The sequence below is a fragment of the Sinocyclocheilus grahami genome, unplaced genomic scaffold (genome assembly GCF_001515645.1).
Source record: "Sinocyclocheilus grahami isolate Dianchi unplaced genomic scaffold, SAMN03320097.WGS_v1.1 scaffold1259.1, whole genome shotgun sequence".
NCBI classification, from domain to species: Eukaryota; Metazoa; Chordata; class Actinopteri; order Cypriniformes; family Cyprinidae; genus Sinocyclocheilus; species Sinocyclocheilus grahami.
In genome coordinates, this window is record NW_015506438.1 from 435,696 (window position 1) to 458,968 (window position 23,273).

The following is a 23,273-nucleotide window of genomic DNA, read 5'->3' on the forward strand; positions in this document are numbered from 1 at the left end:
GGGGGTAAGCAGATAAACATCACATTTTCATTCTTGGGTGAACTATCCCTTTAAAACTGAAAGAAATTTCGCGGCCTTTTTGATATTGAATATCATTTGGGTTGGTTTTGTTTCGCAGACCTGGCAACCCAGGTCTGTCTGTTGACATATTTGCGTGAAACAAATTCCATATATGGAAAAAATATATATATTATTTTTGCCATATGAGACTTGAACAGTGCTGATTCTAGACTTCTGGGGGCCCCAAGCAAAGCTTTGTTGGGGCCCCAAAATGCTCCCCAACCCCTTAACGTATTCTTTCAGAGCAGTTTCACTGTCAACAAACAACAGTGAGTTAAAAAATAAGTCAGTAATACAAAAAAGGAAAAAAATTACAAACAATAGGGCAAATACAACAGAAAAAAATACAAATAATATAAACAATTTAGCCTATAACAGCCTACTATACAGAAATGTATTCAAGTAATCAAATGTAAAAATAAAGCACTGCGCAGACTTCACCATATAAATTAAACAAAAATTGATTCATAACAAAGTTATGAACAATATTCAGTGAAGAGCAGTGAATAATTCTCTTCTTTTCTTTTGTTGTTTGATTAACAGATGATGACAGACAGCAGCAGCTTGATAAAGTAGGCTGTCACAGAATGCAGATCTAATACTGACTACAGAATAAAACATTAAAGGTAATTGCAACTTTTTTTGCAATTGTGAGTTTATACCTTGCGATTCTGACTTCCTTTCTTAAAATTGCAAGTTTATACCTTAGAATTGCGAGGAAAAAGGACAGAATTGTGAGATGTAAACTTAGAATTGCGAGAAAACTTCAAAAATTGTGAGATAAAAACTTTTATATATATATATATATATATTCCATGGTGGAAACAGGCTTTTATAGATAATAGTTAAATTTTTGCAAACAGTCACAAAGACTAGATGTATATATATATATATATATATATATATATATAACACCACTAATTAATACCCCTAATATAAAGCTAACAGGGTAGCAGACTGTAAATACAATATCTTTATCATCACAGATTTCAGTTTGATTCAAGCATTGAGACAGGCTGTATAAACAAATGCATCAGGAGCATGTTTGGTCTGGTAAAGTGAACATGTGTGATGTTTCCCCAAGATATAGGTGAAGGTGTCTTTTTAAGAGCTGTTGTGTCAGGTGTGATTCACTTCCATTCCACTGAGCTTCTCGCTGGGCGACTCCATCTGAGTTCACAGCTCAGCTGCAACAGATTTGTGTGAGTTGTGGCACGCGGCCAGAACAGCGTGCCAGATGCACTCACTAACCTCTTTTGAGGGATTTTAGGACAAAGAAACAAAGAAAGCCAATATACAATCACTTTGTGTTTGTGACTGTTTCCACAACAGATCCTGCTCATTTCATAGAAAGCAAAGCCGTTATTTTTCAGGGTTTAGGTCATGATAATGACTAACAGAAACATAGTTTCTCGAAATCCATTTTTTCTCACGCATAGTCACCCAAATGTATTTCATTTTCTTAGACAGATGCAAAATATCAAACCAGGCAGCATATGTTTTAAAGCACAAAATCACAAGCACACATTTCATTTGGATTTTTGTTGGTGTTTGCCCAGATTTTGACTGATGTTCTGAATTGTGTTTGTGGTTTCTTAACATCTTCACCTGGTTTATCAGCCACTGCCTAATGCAGTGTTTCTCAACCCTGGTCCTGGGCGCCCCCAGCACTGCACATTTTGTGCGTCTCCCTAATCAAACACACCTGATTCAACTCATGAGCTCATTAGAAGAAACTCCAGGACCTGAAATGGATGTGTCAGATAAGGGAGACATACAAAATGTGCAGTGTTGGGGGGGCGCCCAGGACGAGGGTTGAGAAACACTGGCCTAATGCTGTGGTTCCCAACCCTGGTCCTTGAGGCACCCCAACACTGCACGTTTTGCATGTATCCTTAATCAAACACACCTGATTCAGGTCATCAGCTCATTAGTAGAGACGCCAAGACCTGAAATTGGTGCGTCATAGAAAGGAGACATGCAATATGTGCAGTGTTGGGGTGCCTCAAGGACCAGGGTTGGGAACCACTGGCCTAATGCAATGGCATTTTTAAGTGTCTAAATCAGAGCTGTCCAAACTCGGTCCTGCAGAGTTTAGCTCCAGCCCTAATTAAACACACCTGAACCAGCTAATCAAGCTCTTACGAGGCATAGAAACTTCCAGTTAGATGTGTTGAGGCAAGTTGGAGCTAAACTCTGCAGGACACCGGCCCTCCAGGACCGAGTTTGGACAGCCCTGGTCTAAATGCATTTTAGGGTGACTGTACATGTCAGACTCTGTTCCGTGTTTTGTGTGTGTTCTGCTCCCCATGTGTTTCCATGTCCTTATTTGGTTTTCCTGTTCCTGCCCTGATTGGGTTTATTTGATCCCAGCTGTGTCCCATTGAGTTCCTTGTTTCTGATTATTTAAACCCTGTTTTTCTGAATTTCCCTCGTCAGGAATTGTTTGTCTTACCCCAGTGCTACGTGTGCTTTCCTGGTGAGCTGTTCATTAAAGTTCTGTGTATTGGACTCTCCAACATCTATGTGTCTCCTCGCTCCAGCACAGTAGGCATGCATGATAGTACACTATCCTGGAGGTTTTTATGATTAGAGCCCAACAGAAAAGCAGAGCTGCAGCTGTCCAGAAGAGCAATGACAGTCATCTGTAATAATTGGATAACAGTGCTGTTTGCAGGGAAGGACGGTATCCTGTTTACATGAAGCCCATTGCACAAGGCTGTTGTCCTGCAGTGCTCCGTAAACAGGAAGTTGTATAGGGTGCTACACTCCGATAATCTTGTTTGCATTCCCAAATGAATTCATTTAGTGAAATATTGCTGCAGAACACCAAGAGAAACTTCAACGCCATTGTAGTGACATCCTGTGCAAGTTCCTGCAGCCTATAGGATAAAATTATTACATGAACCCTAACAATAACTGCACCAAATATTAGTGTATTTTAAAATGTATGCATTTCATTTAATCGTTCGTTTTCATATTGTTGTCTAATGCAAGTCAAGTTGAATGACACCAGAAGACTCGCACATTCAAGTAACAAATGGCCACGCCGCTCCTTCGTTAAAAAAAATAAGGTGGATAGACTTATGCGACAATTATGGAAGACCGTTTCTGCCATGGAATAAAAAAAACTTTATATCACACATGCTTATTTTTATTATATTTTTTATTCATCAAAGAATCCTGAAAAAAGCATTGCAGGTTTAAAAAAAATTCAGCAGCAAAAAAAATTTTTCAACATTGATAAGAAATGTTTCTTGAGCAGCAAATCAGCATATTATACTGATTTCTGAAGATCATGTGACACTGAAGACTGGAGTAATGATGCTGAAAATACAGCTATGCATCACAGAAATAAATTACATTTTAAAAGCTATTCACATAGAAAACAGCTATTTTAAAATGCAATAATATTTCACAATTATGTGTGTCATGTGGACATTTTTTAAGAATGACAGAACTGTCCTAATAGTTTTTGGGACTGCTACAGTATATGTGGTTTTGCAAATGTAATCCTTTAAATAAAGAGTACATGAGCTTGTTCTTTAGTAACCTTTCAGTCAGAGACAGATTGAAGTAGATCTTGTTTAATCCTGCAGCCCATTTCCGTAGAACTAGACACCTTCTAATTCTGCCAAAATGTGGTTAAAAGCACCGGGGTTATATGATGATAGCATACACATGATCGTTAATGAAAGGCCTTTTTGTGCAAAGAGATCATTAAAACCAACAGATTGAGAACCAACAGATTTGAAAGTAGGATGAAGGGCGGTTCAACTGTACAAATCATTTTCAAATGGTCAGCGATGAGCTGTTTCAGTGCCATCTGTGGAAGACTTGTAGACGAAATGATCAGCTTATACCAGGATCCGTGCCTCGGTATTCCAAATTCCAGCTCTGAATTCCGCTTGGAGGCCCTTTCCATGTGATTACAACTGTGAAAAGATTTCTTGTCCCCTCAGAATATAACCACGGAGTCTGTCTAATAGACACAGAGCGAGACTTTCCATAGTAAGGCCTGTACTTTAGTAAATGACAGCGTTGGCGTCTGAATGAGGTGAACAAACTTGAACTAAAATGTGTGTTGAAGCAAACAAGTGACTAAATGAAATCATTTTTTTCTTGATTACCAGGAAAAAAACACTCTGAAAATAGCCAGTATATTATTGTATATACTGAAAAGTCTGAAAGCGCATTGAAAAGTGAAAATGTAACTTTTGCACATGCTATACTGTTAAAAAGTTTACATATTTTTTAAAAGAAGTCTCTTATTGCTCACAAAGATTGCATTTATTTGATTAAATACAGGGTAGTTTTTTAACTTTATTAAATGACAGCGTTGGCGTCTGAATGAGGTGAACAAACTTGAACTAAAATGTGTGTTGAAGCAAACAAGTGACTAAATGAAATCATTTTTTTCTTGATTACCAGGAAAAAAACACTCTGAAAATAGCCAGTATATTATTGTATATACTGAAAAGTCTGAAAGCGCATTGAAAAGTGAAAATGTAACTTTTGCACATGCTATACTGTTAAAAAGTTTCCATTTTTTTTAAAAGAAGTCTCTTATTGCTCACAAAGATTGCATTTATTTGATTAAATACAGGGTAGTTTTTTTTATTTGATAAAATACACTTAAAAACAGTAATATTGTGATATTAGAACAGTAATATTGTTACAATTTAAAATAGCTGTTTTCTATGTGAATATATTGTAAAATATTATTTATTTCTGTTCCAAAGCTTGGGGTCGGTAAGACTTTAAAATGTTTCTAAAAGAAGACTTTTCAATTCACCAAGGCTGTATTTATTTTATTTTTTTTAATGCAGTAAAAACAGTGAAATGTTATTAGAACCTAAAAATAGCTGTTTTCTATTAAGTATGTGTTAAAATATAATGTATTCCTGTGATGTGCAGCTGTATTTCCAGCATCATTACTGCAGTCTTCAGTGTCACATGATCTTCAGAAATCAGTATAATATGCTGATCTGCTGCTCGAGAAACATTTCTGATTATTATCAATGTTGAAAACAGGTCAATATTTTTGTGGAAACTGATACTTTTTATTTTTCAGGATTCACAGATGAATAATGCATTTATTAAAACAGAAACATTATAAATGTTTTTACCGTCACTTTTAATCAATTTAATGCATCCTTGCTAAATAAAAGTATGCATTTCTTTAAAAAAAAATTAACTTTTCAACGTTACTGTACGTAATGCAATATTTGAATTACAAGACCAATAAACAACACTGAGAATAGCGAGAGCTTGCATATTTATTCAACTACAGCTTATTTTGCAAAATAACATATATATATATATATATATATACCTGTGCATCCTTATAAAGATGACGAGGCTAGACTTCATGTTTTGTACACCAATCATACACAATTATTACAGAATAATTCAACACACTACAAGCTATTCACTGGCTATTTACAACACAGTTGGCATATCTAATCTATGAGAAGAAACTGTGAAGAGAATCATTCAGATCAGAAACAAAAGGAAGAGCAGAGAGCATGCGATCAATAAGCACTAAAGAGAGACTAGAGCAAGCTGGGAGGGTCCCCACTGTGTAGTGGGAAAATAAATGGAAGACTAAGAAACTAATGTGGGCTTTCCAGTCGGACTCTGAATTAGGATTCCTTAAATTATGTGAACTGGAAGCAAAGACAAAACTGCAAATACCGAGTGACGATACCATGCTACTTAAATGAATACTAAATATAAAGCTTTTGGTTCTCATCCTAAAACTCATGTACAAAACCAGCCACTAAACGTGTCAATGAGACCATTGGTTTTGCTGCTACATGTTTTGCCTTTGAAAATACATTGAAGGACCGCGTGCGCTAAACGGATGAGCGTCTTTGTCCTTGTTAGACTGCTGTAGGAGGATAAAGATAGAGCTGCCCTGTGTATGTACACTATGTAGACCACCGTCACCCTGGGACTACGACAGCAACCACATCCTCCGTGTTTCGCACTGATGTCTATTTGAATGTGTCCTTGATGTATTAGAAATTCGTCGCTAAACAAAAACATGAAATCGGCCGCGTAAGCTACCCCATCCTGTAAGTATGAGAGTTTGCTATTGCCAGGAACTGTAACTACTTCTCGAATTAAACCTTTACATTAAATGGTGTTAAGAATTGCAGTTTTGTGATTGCTCCGACTGTCTCTAGTTTCAGAATTTTGCAAAAAACGAAACAAAATGAAACAAACCGCCAACTCTCCGGCAAATCTGTTTTTCTGTCCAATGAGAAAGCCACACAGAAACAACATGGGGGAGTAAAGTCGATCCGATCCGAGTTACGACAACCAGACAACGAAGAACCAACACCTCTTCCGAACATGAAAATATAAAATAAACCTATCTGAGCTTCCTTACCAAGGAGCAGATTAAAGTCCAAAATAGCACCATTTATCAGTGTCTCAAATCCGTGGCAGCATCTCAGTCACTTACCACAAGGAAACAATGCATCTCTACAGCTATTTCTATATCACAACGTACATGATTACACTTTAATATACTGGCAAAGCAACACAAAAAAGTTAAAAAGCAAAACTTAACAAGCAAATTCTAAAAAACTGAAACGAAAAAGATGAACTCTGTAGCTTTTTTTAGTAACTGCATGAGAAGTGGGGACTCTTAGTCTTAGTAAATACTGTAAGGTGTGAGTACTGACTGATGTCGACATGGTTTAGTGATGAAGACGTATGGATGAATCTGAGAGGGACGTCAAAGTGTTTCTGTGAATGTGTGTTTTGGTAGTGAGAGACTGATATATTTGGCGATACTGTCAAAGTGGCCATGGGCTAACAGAAGTGCTAGTTTTGATTTCGAATACTTTTTAGAGAATTTTAAGTAAATAAAAGCTGCAAATGTGTGAGCCTGGAGCACAAAAGCAGTGTTAAGTCGCTGGGGGATATTTGTAGCAATAGCCAAAAATACATTGTATGGGTCACAATTATACATTTCTCTTTTATGCCAAAAATCATTAGGATATTAAGTAAAGATCATGTTCCATGAAGATATTTAGTAAATCTCCTACCGTAAATATATCAAAACTTAATGTTTGATTAGTAATATGCATTGCTAAGAACTTCATTTGGACAACTTTAAAGATGATTTTCTCAATATTTAGATTTTTTTGCACCCTCAGATTCCAGATTTTCAAATAGTTGCATCTCAGCCAAATATTGTCCTATCCTAACAAACCATACATCAATGGAGAGCTTATTTATTCAGCTTTCAGATGATGTATAAATCTCAATCTCGAAAAATGTACCCTTATGACTGCTTTTGTGCTCCAGGGTCACAAATCATCAAAAAGTTTACGTTTGGCAATTCTGCATACAAGCATGTTGCATTACTTCAGTGCAATTGATCAATTAAAAAAAAAAATCACGTTATGGAACAATTTCTAGATGATTAAATAATTAAGAGCAGCGCATAACTCAAAAAACACTTTCCATGACTTTTATACAATTCTATACATTTTCATGTACTTTCCAGAGCTACAAATCACAATTTTAGGATTCACTGATATTTGACCATGCACTGTTAAAAATAAGAGAAAAAAAAATCAAAGTTCCAAATAAAACAGATTATATGAGTGTTTTGTAAGAATATACTTTTTCATTCTTTCAAAAATATCACAATAAATGCAATGTTACTTGCCTTTCTTTGTAATTACTTTGTAATTTTTTTGGAGAAATTTGTTTAATTTTACAGTGAAAATTGTTTCTAAACCAATTTTTGGGTGAAATGTAATTTCTGAGTGAAATTTGTTGTCTACCTTTTTATATATATATATATATATATATATATATATATTTAATTTCTGATTGAAAATTTCTACACCAATTTGGGGGTTTTTTTGTGAAATTTCTTTATGCGTAGAAATAGTTTCTTCTAGTTTCTTCTATATTTCTTCGATTTTTGAATAAAAACCGTTTCGACACCAATTCATGTGGGAACCCTGATGTTGTTAAAAACACATATCGGTCGCTAGCGTTGGTCACATTGCATGTCAATACAGAACGCCGTTAACATTTCTCGGTGGGTTTGTTCACAAAGGTATGAAAGAGTCCAGCCATGTAAAGTTGAAGTGGACAAGTGGAAGACGTGCCGCTGCTGCCGGACCCCCGAGGGCCCCTGTGGAGTTTGCAAACACAGACATGTGGGTCTTTAGTGAAGCTCCAGTCTGTCAGGTCTGTCTTGAGGTGCTGTGTGTCTTTACTGCCGCCATCTCCGAAGAGCATATCATCAAGGCTTAGAGTCCCAGGTTTTTCTAAAATGCTATTAATCACATAGATGGGGAAATAGCCCCAGCGTCATAATTCATCTGTACCGCACGCCATAACCATAAAAAATAAGGATATACATGATTTAGGAAATAAAAAAGAATAAACATGAGGATACAATTTCCCCAGAGGACCGTTCTCTATCCTGCATCCGACAGATGGGATGTCGATCTTTCGTGGTCGTTCCTCTCCGCGCCACCAGGTTCAGGAACACCGCTGTGAGCTCTGAGGAAGTGAACGCACAATAGAGGAACGTCACCGCGCGCTCGGGACGCTGGGATATCATCAGAACACTGTGATTACTGCGGGACTCAACCTACCTAATGGGATCCCCCATTGCTCCTGTTGGTGTCATTTTGAAGAAACAAGCTGCTGGAGAAAAGGACATTTTTTAACATGATCTATTATTAATATTATACTGTCATCATTTACTCACCCTCATGTCATTCAAAAAAAAAAAAACACACACATTCCAAACAACATATTGGTCTGATTGAACAAAAAAAGGCTCGCGCCCAAAATTAAGATCCTTCATTAAGACGTTGATGAATTCATCAATGAAGTATTTTTCCCATTTATTTTACATCCGGTAATTAAAAAAGGTCTTTGTTAAAGAGTTACAAGCCATGAACCGAACTGTCCAGCTGCAAAGAAAGTCGCAACATTACAAACTTTGGCTTGAAGAAAAAAAAGTATCAATATATTTTAAATATATATATATATATGATTGGTGGACATTCTTTTGAAGAACCAAATCGAGTTTTTCACCAGGAATTCCACTGTTAAACATGATTATTTAAATTATTAAAATATAATTTGAAATAATCCAGGCTGATGGCTTCAACCAAAGCATATACCATTATTAAAAAGGGATAGTTCATCCAAAATTGCAAGTTTGCTGAAAATGTGCTCACCCTCAGGTTATCCAAGATGTAGACGAGTTTGTTTCTTCATTGGAACAGATAATTAGCATGACATCACTTGCTTGTTATTAAAAGTGTCTTAATGCTGGATGTGTTTCAGCTTTTGTCTTCTCCAGATGTTAACTGATGGACTGGAGTGCTGTGGATTATTGTGATGTTTTTATCAGCTGTTTGGACTCTCATTCCGACGGCACCCATTCACTTGCAGTGAGACACTGATGCAATGCTACATTTCTCCAAATCTGATGAAGACACAAACTCATCCTAATCGTGGATGGCCTGAGGGGGAGTCAGTGTTCATTTTTGGGTGAACTATTGGTAGCTCACAGTATGTCTCTAATAAGTCAATATTAATAATAAAATAACCTGAGTTTTCTGTTGCACCCCATTACAAAAATATCAAATTTTTTAGATGCATGCATAACATCTCGTAAATTTAAGGTCGTGATCTCTGCTCTGAAGAAACAGTCATCCTCCCACATTCCTGCTGAGTCAGACTTCAGACGAAGATTAAATCTATCTGATGCACTCGGTGCAAGCCTGCAACATGCACCGTCAAACACAAATGCAACAACAGTGCAAGCATATGCACGTCTTTTCTAAAGCAAACGCAGATGCCTCCCATTCCACTTCCCCGACTGCAGCTTGGAGCGTTTCCAAATCCAGTCAAACGAGGCCACTCTTCCCCCCGCCTCAGCCGCCATACTGAGCGCGCATGAACCCGATGAACCCAACAGACTGCTGCAGAACAGACTGACTGTGGAAACACGCCCCTGCTGACCCCGTTCCAGCTCACGTCAACCTTAACCCATTCTACACTCTACTATACATATACACCCTATTTTCACTATGCATGCAATAATGAGCATTTTCCAAGTAAAAAATAAGAACCCTTAAAATTGACCAAAACTGCATGCATACCAATTTCATGCAGTGCAATGCAAAAAAAGGAGTCAAATGACTGCATGCATACCAATTTCATGCAGTGCAATGCAAAAAAAGGAATCAAATGAGTGCAATGCCACTTTAATCATTTCACATGCCCTTTATGCACGCAGAAGCATTTTAAAACAGACCACTTTGAAAGGCACACTGCTGAAATGAGTATAAAAGCAAAGGAGACACGTCTCCCTCGATGCCCGTATGCATGACTTCATCTTTGAGTCTAAATTTAGGACTGTGCCATGCATGCAACTGCTCTGGAGCTCCCTAGACAGTCCTGGTCTATCACAGATACGTGGTATTCTTCTGAATGAGATGAAAATGGTGGGGGAAAGACACCAACCAAGAAATGGGTCTGGCATCCAGAGGCTTCAAATGCAGTCTGGCTTTTCCAAACCCATCGGGCGTGCTGTGTGCTGATGATACTGAGAACCGGTTGAACCCTGCGCTTTAGTTCAGATGCAAGTTTCCTACAGTCACATAAGCAACCCAGATAATGCTTTAGTAAAGCTGTGTGTGTGTGTGTGTGTGTGTGTGTGTGTGTGTAGGTGGCAGACTGGGGGAATACAGTCAGTCTGTGTCTGGGTAACGTTACAAATAGTAACGTTACATTCAGATCTTGCAGTGGACTGCTGCTCTTTTACTGTCTTCATCACGCTTCTGTCGTTCATTAATCCGAATCTAGCAGATCAAGAATAGACTTTCCTGTTCAGCAGCAGACAGAACAAAGGAGGCGCCGCGATATCAGCACATCTACAGAAGCACTTTCGTTATTCCTGTTTTTCCATTGTGTTCCCGTCTGTCACGCTTTTTGTGAAATGGGAACAGTTTTGAATTACGAAAAACACAATACGTGCATTCTCTTCAAATCGAGCAGTATTAGAAGAATAGCTGTGTGTGTGTGTTTTTTTTTTTTTTACTTTTGGCGAATGTGTGAAGGTTTACTTACAGATAAAGTCTTTGTTCTTGTCCTTTGCTGTAAAGTTGCTGTTGGAAAAGGCGTTCTTGGACGAAAGCGGACCCGAGCGGCAGCCTTGCGGGGTTTGGACCCCCGTACAAGGCTGCGGGACTGGGGCGTCAGGATCTCAGGCGCTTCCACTGGCTGACTGCATGTAATTCAACAGAGAGCTAATTTTGACTGTGCTGGACTGGGGCCAAGCCCCCCATTCCGGCTCTGCACTGCAGTTCGGTTCAGACGAACCGACGATTACCCGGCGGTGGGCGGGGCCTGCGAGACTCCGCCCACTCTGCGTGGAAAGTCCGCCCAAACTATGGCAAGCCGAGTTAACATTTAGGTCTCATTCACACGAAGCTTGAGCTTTCCCTATCCAATCTGGTTCTTCCGTAAACACTGCGTCGTTTCAAGAAATATCTGCTGACTAGGGGTGTGAATCAGCACTGGTTTCATGATTCAATTCGATTATGATTATCATGTCAACTATTCGATTCAATTCGATATCCCAATGCATCACGATTATATCAAAATCGTATAATCTTTACTTTACTTTGTCATTTAGCAGACGCTTTTATCCAAAGCGACTTACAAATAAGAAAAAGCTATTAAAGCTAAAACTCTATAAATACTATATATATATACACATTTAAGAAAAGAAAATCAATTAAATAAAAATGACAAATGCATACAACAACATTTCAAAACTAAACATTTAAATGAAAACAAAAAAAATAAAGCTAAAAACAATTAAAAATATTAAAAGAGCAAAAGGTATGAGTATAATAATGATTCTAACATAACACTAAGCCAAACACCAAAAAACAACTACATATGTGTATGTACAGCCACACACATATACATATATATAAATACATTCAATATATATATATTATTTCATTTCCATTTTGTATGTTGAAGTAGTGAAATAAGTCTAAATAAAACTAAAACTTAAAAACCTATATAGACATAATAAAAAACTAATAAAATGACAACATTACTACAACTGTAACTAAAATAGATAACTAATACAAATCAAACTACATTAGTTTATCAGTAATCCTAAAAAATAATCATAAGTAATAAAAATATAACCGTGTCCCCCATCGCGTGCAGGGGGGGGGGGGGGGGGGAGCATGCTTATAAGCCTTGCACGCTGTATACAAACCTGAATCTGAATCGGCCGATAATGCCTTAAAATGTAAACATCGGCATCGGTCCGATATGAAAAATTATGCCAATATGCCTTGCCGTTGCCAATAAGATGAATAACTCGCATGACCTCAGGGTGTGATAGTGATACGATAATGTCAACAGTGAGGTCATTCTTGAAGCAAACTTTTGCGTTAGTGATGATTATATTCAGTTTTTTAATTGCAATCTGAGAATGCACATACAGAATGAGTCAGGTGTGCTAGAGTCAGCATTACTAGCATGTACAGTAGAAGCAGCAGCAGCAGCAGCCTCCCCCGGGTCCTAATGTCTGTCAGGTAAGCCGTTTTATTTAATTAGGGGGGTGCTGTTAGCCTACTTGTAATAAAATTAAAGTAAAATACACAAATAACATTAAGATTGTGTTCCTGATTAAATTAATCAGTAATTTATGTCATAAAATCACAAATACCACCACAGTTACCACTGCATCTTTGTTTATAACCTCTGCACAGGAGAGACTTGAGGCCCTTTCGCATCGCTTTAGTTCCAGAACTAAACGTATGGTACTAAAGTACTGGGACGATTTTGCGCGAACTATTTTCCAGTACCATTTAAAGGGTTGCATTCGCACCGAGAGTATGTACTAAGAAGTGACGTAAGCTGGTCGACGGCGACGTCATTTGTGCGCGGCGTTCAACAACAGAAACAAAGAACTACGTTAACAACAGGAGGATGGAGGACGCTGTGATCGGAGCTGTGTTTTTGTTGTGTCTCGCGGGTTTCACAGTGGACATGGAAAGTCGACGTATACGTAAAGCGATTGAAAGAACGGAAAGGAGGACTAAGAATCTCCAACGACAACCGGCAGTGCTACATTTGCTACAAGCGCCTGCACTTCAGCGTCCGTCCATCTATCGCTGTTCTCCATACTTGCGAAATAAGTTGACATGCTTACAGTATGTTTACACGGAGTTTTAAATCATGGCGGGTGAGGGCGTTTTCGTACGCATTTGGCCAATCAATGTCTACTTACGTCACGATTAGTACCAGTTGTGCTGGTTAAACCCTGCTCCGGAGTAGGAGCTAATTTGGTTCTCGAAAAAGGCAGTCCGGTACTAAAATCGCTCCCAGTTCCAGCGGTGTGAACACGCCGAAAAGTGAGTAGTTCCACAATTAGTTCTGGTACTACGAAAAGGTTCCTGCGGTGCGAAAGGCCCTTTGGTGTTGTTTCCGAACAAAAGGTAATATATCGGCATCGGCTATCAGCCAAAATGAGTTGAAAAATATCGGCATATCGGCAAAATCCAATATCGTGCATCCCTACCCAACACAACAACAAAAATAGCTTGTGGAGTTAGTAAAGCTAATAGGCTCAGTAGCTTCTGCAGCACGAACACAAGCATGTAGTCCGCCATTGTTGTTGTTGCTGTTGCGTGACGTAGCCGTGTGTGACTAGAGTCGAGACGTGGGGTGATGATATCATCGTTTCACAATATATACGGATTGGCTGAACCCGATTTCTAAAAATAGCGGTTTCAGGCTCCAAAAACTCTGGATCCGTTTGGATGAAACGCAGATACAATACAAATGTTTTACGTATACAGCTAAACTCGTCTCGTCATAGTTAATTTATTAACTATGAAATAGTTACTAGTACTTATTCATTAGATACTATACTTATTAAATAGATACTACTTATTCATTAGATACTATACTTATTAAATAGATACTACTTATTCATTAGATACTAGTGCCTATTAAATAGATACTAGTACTTATTTCAATAGTGACTAGTAATTATTCTGTTGTTACTAGCAATACATTAAAAAAATTTGCAGTTGATTTCTATGTGGATCTGACAAGTGTATTACAATTGTGACTAGTACATATGTTTTTTTGTTATTCATTAGATACTATACTTATTAAATAGATACTACTTATTCATTAGATACTATACTTATTAAATAGATACTACTTATTCGTTAGATACTATACTTATTAAATAGATACTACTTATTCATTAGATACTATACTTATCTGACAAGTGTATTACAATTGTGACTAGTACATATGTTTTTTTATATACTAGTAGTTATTTATTACTTTACTTTACTTTTAGTCATTTAGCAGACGCTTTTATCCAAAGCGACTTACAAATAAGAAAAAGCTATTAAAACTAAAAGCTAAAACTCTATAAATACTATATATATATACACATTTAAGAAAATTAAATAAATTAAATAAAAATGACAAACGCATACAACAACATTTCAAAACTAAACATTTAAATGAAAACAAAAAAATAAAGCTAAAACAATTCCAAATATTAAAAGAACAAAAGGTATGAGTATAATAATGATTATAACATAACACTAAAAAACAACTAACTTACATGTGTATGTACAGCCACACACACATACATGTACTAGTAAGTACTAGTATTAAACAGATACTAGCACTTATTCATTAGATACTAGTACCTATTAAACAGATACTAGCACTTATTCATTAGATACTAGTACCTATTAATTAGATACTAGTACTTACTAAATCCTAGTACATGTTTAATAGTGACTAGTTACTAATTTCAAATGTTTGCCCTTGACGTCTATGGAGATCAGTCGTTCAGATATCAATTATTCAGTTCTGACTAGATATTCCAATAGTGAGTAGTATCTTTTTAAATAGTAAGTATTCATCGTGTACCTGTGCTTAGAATAGTAGAATAAGTACTATAGCTAAAAATAAGCACTAGTAGCTAATGAATAAGTACTAGTGTTCAGCTAGTGTACTAGTGTACTACGGTAGTAGATACAGCTAACAAAATAAATACTAGTAGCATTGAAAATAAATACTAGTACGTTTTAAGGATTAAATGATATTACGGCTTGCCATATCTTATGCTGTCCGATAAGACGCAAAGGATCTCGGTGTGGGCGCCTGGTGGTGTTTTGTGAATATTGTTGAGGACTTTTTAACTCTCGTAAGTATAATCTTTTAAATCTACGCCTTCAGATTATTTATACATGGGATTAAACATGAAATCAGCTTGTGTAAATTCTATAAAATATTGTTTAAAAATCTTTATCGTGCAAACGCACGTGATTGGTCAGTCTTAACCATCGCCGTTTATTCAACAGCAGTGTATTTACATCTAAATAATGATATTTAGATTCACTTTAATAGATGTTATTTATAAACAGACGGTGAAGAGTTAAAATATTATATTTCAGACACACCCTAACTGAAAATGTACTGTCTATTAAGCCCCGCCCATTTGCCGTTGGAGACGCCGTGCTATCCAATGAGAGCCCAGCAATGGACTTGTGCTTGAAGTTGATTGGCGGACGCCTGAAAAGTTCGTAATTTTGAAGTTGACAGATTGAACAGTTTTTAATAAAACGTTCAATTTATTTTACTGTGAATTTTTAAAAGCCAGCGTGTCATATTTTTCTTTACGCTTACGTTTTAGACGACAGATTTAATTTTTGTCAGTAGTTTATTATCACAGTACATAGATTAGAGCGAAAGCAAATAGCCTACACACAGTTGAAATTAAAGGTAAATTGAATAACATCCTTAATACTTACTTGAGGCTTCTAACGAAGCACTTCTGTGCGTGGATTGAATAAGCCAACATCACTATTGCAACACTGTGCAGCAATAATGTGAAACTGCGCTGTACTAGAAAGCAATAACATTTTAATATAATGAAAAAATAACACATATAGTGCATTTAGTCAATCGAAATGAAGTGTTCCCTTTTCTAACTAAAACCAAAGACTATAGCAATAACTCTCTCCTTGCAGTTACAGTATAGTCTCGCTTCCATCTCCGGCCAACAGGGGGCGCCCTATGACAGTCTAATTGTGGCCCTGGAGCACAAAACCAGTCATAAGGGTATATTTTTTAAATTGAGATGTATACATCATCTGAAAGCTGAATGGATAAGCTTAATAAAAAAGCTACATTTGTTAGGATCGGACAATATTTGGCTGAGATACAACTATTTGAAAATCTGGAATCTGAGGGTGCCCAAAAAACAAAAACAAAAAACATTGAGAAAATCGCTATTGAAGTTTTTAGCAAGTTTAGTTTTGATATATTTACGGTAGGAGATTTACTAAATATCTTCATTGGAACATCCTAATGATTTTTGGCATAAAAGAGAAATGTATAATTGTGACCCATACAATGTATTGTTGGCTATTGCTACAAATATCCCACATTATGGCGCATAATTGAGCCATAACAGTGGCCTGAGTCTTGAGAGTCTGAGTCTTACTCACAACTTAGTATATTGATAATTGAAACATTTAATAATGCTAAAAATAACAATAATAATTAAAATACAACCCAGGGCCCTCTTTAGGCTCAGGGGCCCTATGTGGTTCATTATACCAGGGTTTTACAATCTTTTAGATGATATAGACCCCCAAATCAACCTTCTGTGAGGGACCGAGGGACCATATCCTTAAAAAAATCTGTATTGTTTCTTAAATAAATATTCAATTAATACTGTGAAAAGCTACTGTTATAAATGTCAAAAATATTAGTTTATTTTATATTCGTTATAGCACTGTAGTACTGTTATAATGTGTTATGTATTTACTTAGCCTATTTATTTTAATGATTTACTATTTTTACATTTATTTATTTTATTTATTTACTATTTAATTACATTTTGATTTATGTAACTATACACTGTAAAAACTGTAAAAATGCTAGAATAAAAACCTGTTAAATGGTTAACGGTAAGTTCCTCTACTGTATACGGTGAAAAACTGTGTTGGACATTAATTTTATGGCAGTATACCGTTTTTGGAAGTGGAAAAGAATGTATCATTTACAGTGAATAACCGTAAATAGACATTCCCAGAATTCCATGCGTTACATTTCAAATTTGATGTTTTTTTGTTGAAATAACTATGTTTCTTCTTAGTTTTTTCTTATCAGTTGTGTACATTAGGGTTGTGTGTTACACCTAATGTTGTTAAATGCATGTTTATTGCATTATTTCAGTTTCATGTGTGTTACCGTGATGGTGTTTAGTGTTTGTGTGAATGACTCTGTGCACTTCTATATATGTTAGTATTTAAAAGCGTGATGGGTTTTGGTTCATCGTGTGACTTTCTCATCAGCACCTGCTTTTGGTGGTTATCAGTGTATTACAAAGCTACAAAACAGATTTCAGTGCTTCAATAGGTTGGTATATTAACATTATATCAGTTAATAAAATTACGGTATTTAACTGTAAATTTAAGTTAAAACGGTAAACGGGTTACTTTTACACTGTTGCCGATCTAGCAACCCTGGATATGTGATTACATTTTATTTTTAAGAAATTAAATTTCTTCTCATTTTTGTTATCAGTAATGTACATAAGGATCTTTTTTTTTTATTATTTATTTGAATCATTATTTGTTTGTTTGTATACTTTAAAATTATTTTTTAAATAAAAAAATGCTTATTTCATTACCAGCTGGTATTATTTATTTTAATCTTACTTTTTATTATTTATACATTTTTTACATTTTCTTTTGAAAGTAAGCCCCCCCCCTCGAGACAACCTCGAGTTACACTCTTAAAAATAAAGGTGCTTCACGATGCCATAGAATAACTTTTTTTTGTCTGAATGGTTCCATTAAGAACCTTTAACATCTGAAGAACCTTTCCGTCTCACAAAAGATACTTTGTCGCAAAAGAAGGTTCTTCAGATTATAAAAAGGTAAGAAAGAGATGGTTCTTTAAAGAACCTTTGACTGAATGCTTCTTCTGTGGCATCGCTGTGAAGAACCTTTTAAGCACTTGTATTTTTAAGAGTGTAATGTTAATGTAAGTCCAACAAGTGAACACTGCCAACATATATGAAGCAATTACACTAACTCAACCCAAACTGAACAACACTATCCTTAAACCAGCCCCATAACCTAGTGACCCATAGATTGACTCCTAAATCAGTCAGATACTGGATCTCGGGGGTCAGCATCTTCCTGCAGAGCTCCTCATACTGTCGCTCGATGTCACTCCTCAGGTTGTATCCTAGTATGGAAGCTTTTCCGATGGGCTGCCAGGGCTTCATGTGTCCATCTGTGATGTCCCCCGCCTCCACGGCTCCTCCGCCGTCAATGCAGATGGCCTCCATCTCTGCGTTTCTCCTGCGCAGCTCCCTCACCTGCTCCTCCATTCGGCTCCGGCCGTAGTTCTCCACGAGCGCCCAGAAAGTGGCGTTAAAATGCCGATAAAGTCGCCAGTCGGCTCCGTTCCATTCCCGAGCTCGAGTCCTCAGTTCAGGGCTCATGGGAGACACAGACGTGACATTTCTAGCATTGAGTTTAAAAAACAGCAAGTCGTCCATCTGCCAGCACAGAGCGTCTTTCAGCAGAATGAGCGATTCCTCGAAGTGGTCCGAAATTAAAACCAACTGAAAGCGCTTTTCGATGAACTCGATGCTTTCTTGGACTCTCACGTCATCAGCTTCCAAATTATTCTCGAAGCCGAAGTCGAAAAACTGTAGATTCTTGAGGTAGAAAGCGTTGATTCCCTGTGGGTTGAAGTAGCGGCTTGGATCATTGAGAAACTCCTCCAATTGGTTTCCTCCAGGGATTCTCCACGTTTGAGGCACGTAGGCTTTGTAGTAGTGGAAGGAAGACTCAGAAAGCTGTGCGGGATCTCGTAGGATGGTGAAGAAGAAGGCATCCGCCGGGAGCAGCTTCTCCACTTCGGGTGCATTGAATCGCATGTGGTTGCACACGATGTTATAGCACAGGCCCGGCTGGTAACTCTTCACTTGGGTTCGGAAGAAGCTCGATGGGTAGAAGAAGTCGTTACGGCCGTCTGGGAGAGCGAACCTCAGCTGGTGCTTTTCTCCGAAGCGCAGGAGAACGTTCATCAAAGTGCTGCTGGCCGTCTTGTGGGTCTTCATGAACATCAGGTTGACTTTAGGCGTGCAGGTCGCGTCTGCTTTGAGAGTTCGCTGTGAATTGTTACGCACTTTTGGTGCACAAGGGGCCAGAGTAACTCTGAAAAGACAGAAATAAACACAAAACTGTCACAATCACTGAGGTTTTGATTACAGTATGTTGATTTGATCCATTTTGAAGACTTCGAAGTACATGCACTCTTAAAAATAAAGGTGCTTAAAAGCTTCTTCACAGCGATGCCACAGAAGAACCATTTTTGGTTCCACAAAGAAGCATTCAGTCAAAGATTCTTTAAAGAAGCATCTCTTTCTTATCTTTTTATAATCTGAAGAACCTTCTTTCACCACAAAGAAGCTTTTGTGAAACAGAAAGGTTCTTCAGATGTTAAAGGTTCTTTATGGAACCATTTAGACAAAAAGGTTCTTCTATGGCATCTTGAAGCATCTTCATTTTTAAGAGTGTGCATGGGAAATGGTCCTTTAAACTTAATTTATTGAATATAATGAAATATATCAATTAAATACAAATTTTAATATGCTATTTTAATAGAAATGCCTCAAATATGTTCTGTGCATGAAAACATGAAGATTAAAAAGACTTATATATGAATTTTATTTGAAAATAAAGCAGTTACATTTAAATTTTATTCCATTTTACTTCAGACTTACATTCAAGTTACATTTAGGTTACGATTAAAGGCATTCTCATTGTACATATATATATATATATATGAAGAATTCATTTGCAAAAACAGATAACTAGATAATTTTCAAAAATCATGTTTTTTCATTGTGTATTCCAATTCATCTCAATCAAACTGCAGTTGGGTTATTTTGATTAGCTTAAGAAATAACAAAAAAAAATACAGATAACTAACACAATAAAACACAATAAAAAACATGATAACATCATAAAAAACATTATTAAAAAAAAAAAAAAACAGAGTTATCTGTTTTTGCAAATAAACTTCATATATATATTAATATAATGTGTGTATAATGTATAATGTAAATATATATAATATATTTATAATAAAATATGTTACAATTTTTACAGGGAACAAAATTCTAAATATTATAGTAAAAAAAACTGTTAATTAGTGAAATTAATTGTTAGCATATATGGTGAAAAACTGTAAATGGTTTATGTAATTGTATGTAATTTTACTGTTGAAATATTGTTAATAACTGTAAAATGTATGGTTTTCGGCGCTAAAAACTATGAATTACCATGTTAAAAAAAAACACTAAAAGGTCATTTCCAGAAGTCTTTGCATGACGATTACATTTTATTTAAATAATTAAATTTTTCCTCATTTTCATGATCAGTAACGTACATTAGGGTGTTTTGTGTTACATTTTCGGGTTATTTAATTGATGTTTAACATGTTGGTAAAAAGCACAGTTTGGCAGATCAAGTAGATTGGTATTAAGATAATTTCAGAATTTACATAATTTAATGGAATGCATTGTCACAAGATGTGAAATATACAGGCCTCTGATGCTGTAAGCATTGTCACAGTATTTTAACAGTGGATTTCTGGCAACTTTTTAATGGGATATTTTTAGATACAGTGTATCACATGGCACCAAAATAATGCAAAAACATTAGAACACATGCTTATTTGAATGTAACAAGCTTTTTTTTACAGTGATATATACACAAATATACTCCTTACCTGTGTGTGGCGTGGAGGGTTGATGTTGTCAAACAGTAGAAACCCATGATGCAAATCACAGACGCCCCCAAAAACAGCTTTTGTATCAGTCGATTCCCCATTTTATTCGCCCTTCCAAACTCTCCTGGATCCTTGAAATCAATATACACAGACAAATGAGTTCACTAAACCTGTGGCCACTTGCATAAACTGCTTAGACTAGTCTTACAAGTTAGCAGGCATTTTATAAGTGAGGGGCACACAGCTATCAGTCAGCGTGACCCGAAAGGGCAAAACAATCACATATACTTTCATGAAACAGATAATAAAAACTATGGAAGTGCACTCTCAGAAAAAAAAGGTACAAAAGTTGTCACTGGGGCGGTATCTTTTCAAAAGGCACAGCTTTGTACCTAAAGAGTCCATATCGGTACCTTAAAGGTACATAATATGTGTACATATTAGTGCCTAAAAGGTACAAAAGTGTACCTTGTGAAAAGGTACCACCCCAGTGACAGCTGTTGTACCTTTTTTTCTGAGAGTGTGGTGAAACTAACCAAGGGAAGTAAAAACTAGGACAAAACAATATTAAAAAAAAAAAAAAACAGAGTTATCTGTTTTTGCAAATAAACTTCATATATATATTAATATAATGTGTGTATAATGTATAATGTAAATATATATAATATATTTATAATAAAATATGTTACAATTTTTACAGGGAACAAAATTCTAAATATTATAGTAAAAAAAACTGTTAATTAGTGAAATTAATTGTTAGCATATATGGTGAAAAACTGTAAATGGTTTATGTAATTGTATGTAATTTTACTGTAGAAATATTGTTAATAACTGTAAAATGTATGGTTTTCGGCGCTAAAAACTATGAATTACCATGTTAAAAAAAAACACTAAAAGGTCATTTCCAGAAGTCTTTGCATGACGATTACATTTTATTTAAATAATAAATTTTTTCCTCATTTTCATGATCAGTAACGTACATTAGGGTGTTTTGTGTTACATTTTCGGGTTATTTAATTGATGTTTAACATGTTGGTAAAAAGCACAGTTTGGCAGATCAAGTAGATTGGTATTAAGATAATTTCAGAATTTACATAATTTAATGGAATGCATTGTCACAAGATGTGAAATATACAGGCCTCTGATGCTGTAAGCATTGTCACAGTATTTTAACAGTGGATTTCTGGCAACTTTTTAATGGGATATTTTTAGATACAGTGTATCACATGGCACCAAAATAATGCAAAAACATTAGAACACATGCTTATTTGAATGTAACAAGCTTTTTTTTACAGTGATATATACACAAATATACTCCTTACCTGTGTGTGGCGAGGAGGGTTGATGTCGTCAAACAGTAGAAACCCATGATGCAAATCACAGACGCCCCCAAAAACAGCTTTTGTATCAGTCGATTCCCCATTTTATTCGCCCTTCCAAAACTCTCCTGGATCCTTGAAATCAATATACACAGACAAATGAGTTCACTAAACCTGTGGCCACTTGCATAAACTGCTTAGACTAGTCTTACAAGTTAGCAGGCATTTTATAAGTGAGGGGCACACAGCTATCAGTCAGCGTGACCCGAAAGGGCAAAACAATCACATATACTTTCATGAAACAGATAATAAAAACTATGGAAGTGCACTCTCAGAAAAAAAAGGTACAAAAGTTGTCACTGGGGCGGTATCTTTTCAAAAGGCACAGCTTTGTACCTAAAGAGTCCATATTGGTACCTTAAAGGTACATAATATGTGTACCTTTTGAAAAGGTACCGCCCGAGTGACAGCTGTTGTACCTTTTTTTCTGAGAGTGTGGTGAAACTAACCAAGGGAAGTAAAAACTAGGACAAACTCACATTATAGTCAATCAACCCTTGTGCTGTGCTGAAACTCCTTCATCTTATTTGGTGTTCCTGGTCAAAAAAATGACCAGCAGCTTTTTAAAAATTGCTTATAAATCTTTCATTATGATACATTGTCCGATAAAGTTTTAATTGTTGGTGATTTTAATATCCATGTTGATAATGAAAAAGATGCATTGGGATCAGCATTCATAGACATTCTGAACTCTATTGGGGTTAGACAACACGTGTCAGGACCTACTCATTGTCGAAATCATACTCTAGATTTAATACTGTCACATGGAATTGATGTCGATGGTGTTGAAATTATGCAGCCAAGCGATGATATCTCAGATCATTATTTAGTCTTGTGCAAACTTCATATAGCTAAAACTGTAAATTCTACTCCTTGTTACAAGTATGGTAGAACCATCACTTCTACCACAAAAGACTGCTTTGTAAGTAATCTTCCTGATTTATC

At 36.2% G+C, this 23,273-nt stretch overlaps 1 protein-coding gene and 1 long non-coding RNA gene across 4 annotated transcripts in view; both read right to left on the minus strand.

Moving 5' to 3' along the window:
- Window positions 1–8,154: 8,154 nt before the first annotated feature.
- LOC107568589 (uncharacterized) lies at window positions 8,155–11,458 on the minus strand. Of its 2 annotated transcripts, none has more exons than XR_001606782.1 (3): window positions 11,191–11,458; window positions 8,697–8,745; window positions 8,155–8,601 (listed from the first exon to the last, which is right to left on the minus strand). It is a non-coding gene; the product is annotated as an uncharacterized lncRNA (long non-coding RNA). The 2 variants fall into 2 exon arrangements; XR_001606783.1 differs by having other exon boundaries at window positions 8,697–8,748.
- Window positions 11,459–18,114: 6,656 nt separating this feature from the next.
- gal3st1b (galactose-3-O-sulfotransferase 1b) overlaps window positions 18,115–23,273 on the minus strand; it is a 7,716-nt gene continuing 2,557 nt past the window's right edge. Inside the window, exons 2-3 of one of the 2 annotated variants that reach the window (XM_016254552.1) lie at window positions 20,950–21,080; window positions 18,115–19,370 (exon numbers count right to left, since the gene is read on the minus strand). In XM_016254552.1, coding sequence (XP_016110038.1) covers window positions 18,230–19,370; window positions 20,950–21,050 — 1,242 coding nt within the window. In that variant the 5' untranslated portion in view covers window positions 21,051–21,080 and the 3' untranslated portion in view covers window positions 18,115–18,229. Of the gene's footprint in view, window positions 19,371–20,949; window positions 21,081–22,271; window positions 22,404–23,273 lie in introns of both variants that reach the window. The other variant, XM_016254551.1, reaches the window with a different exon arrangement.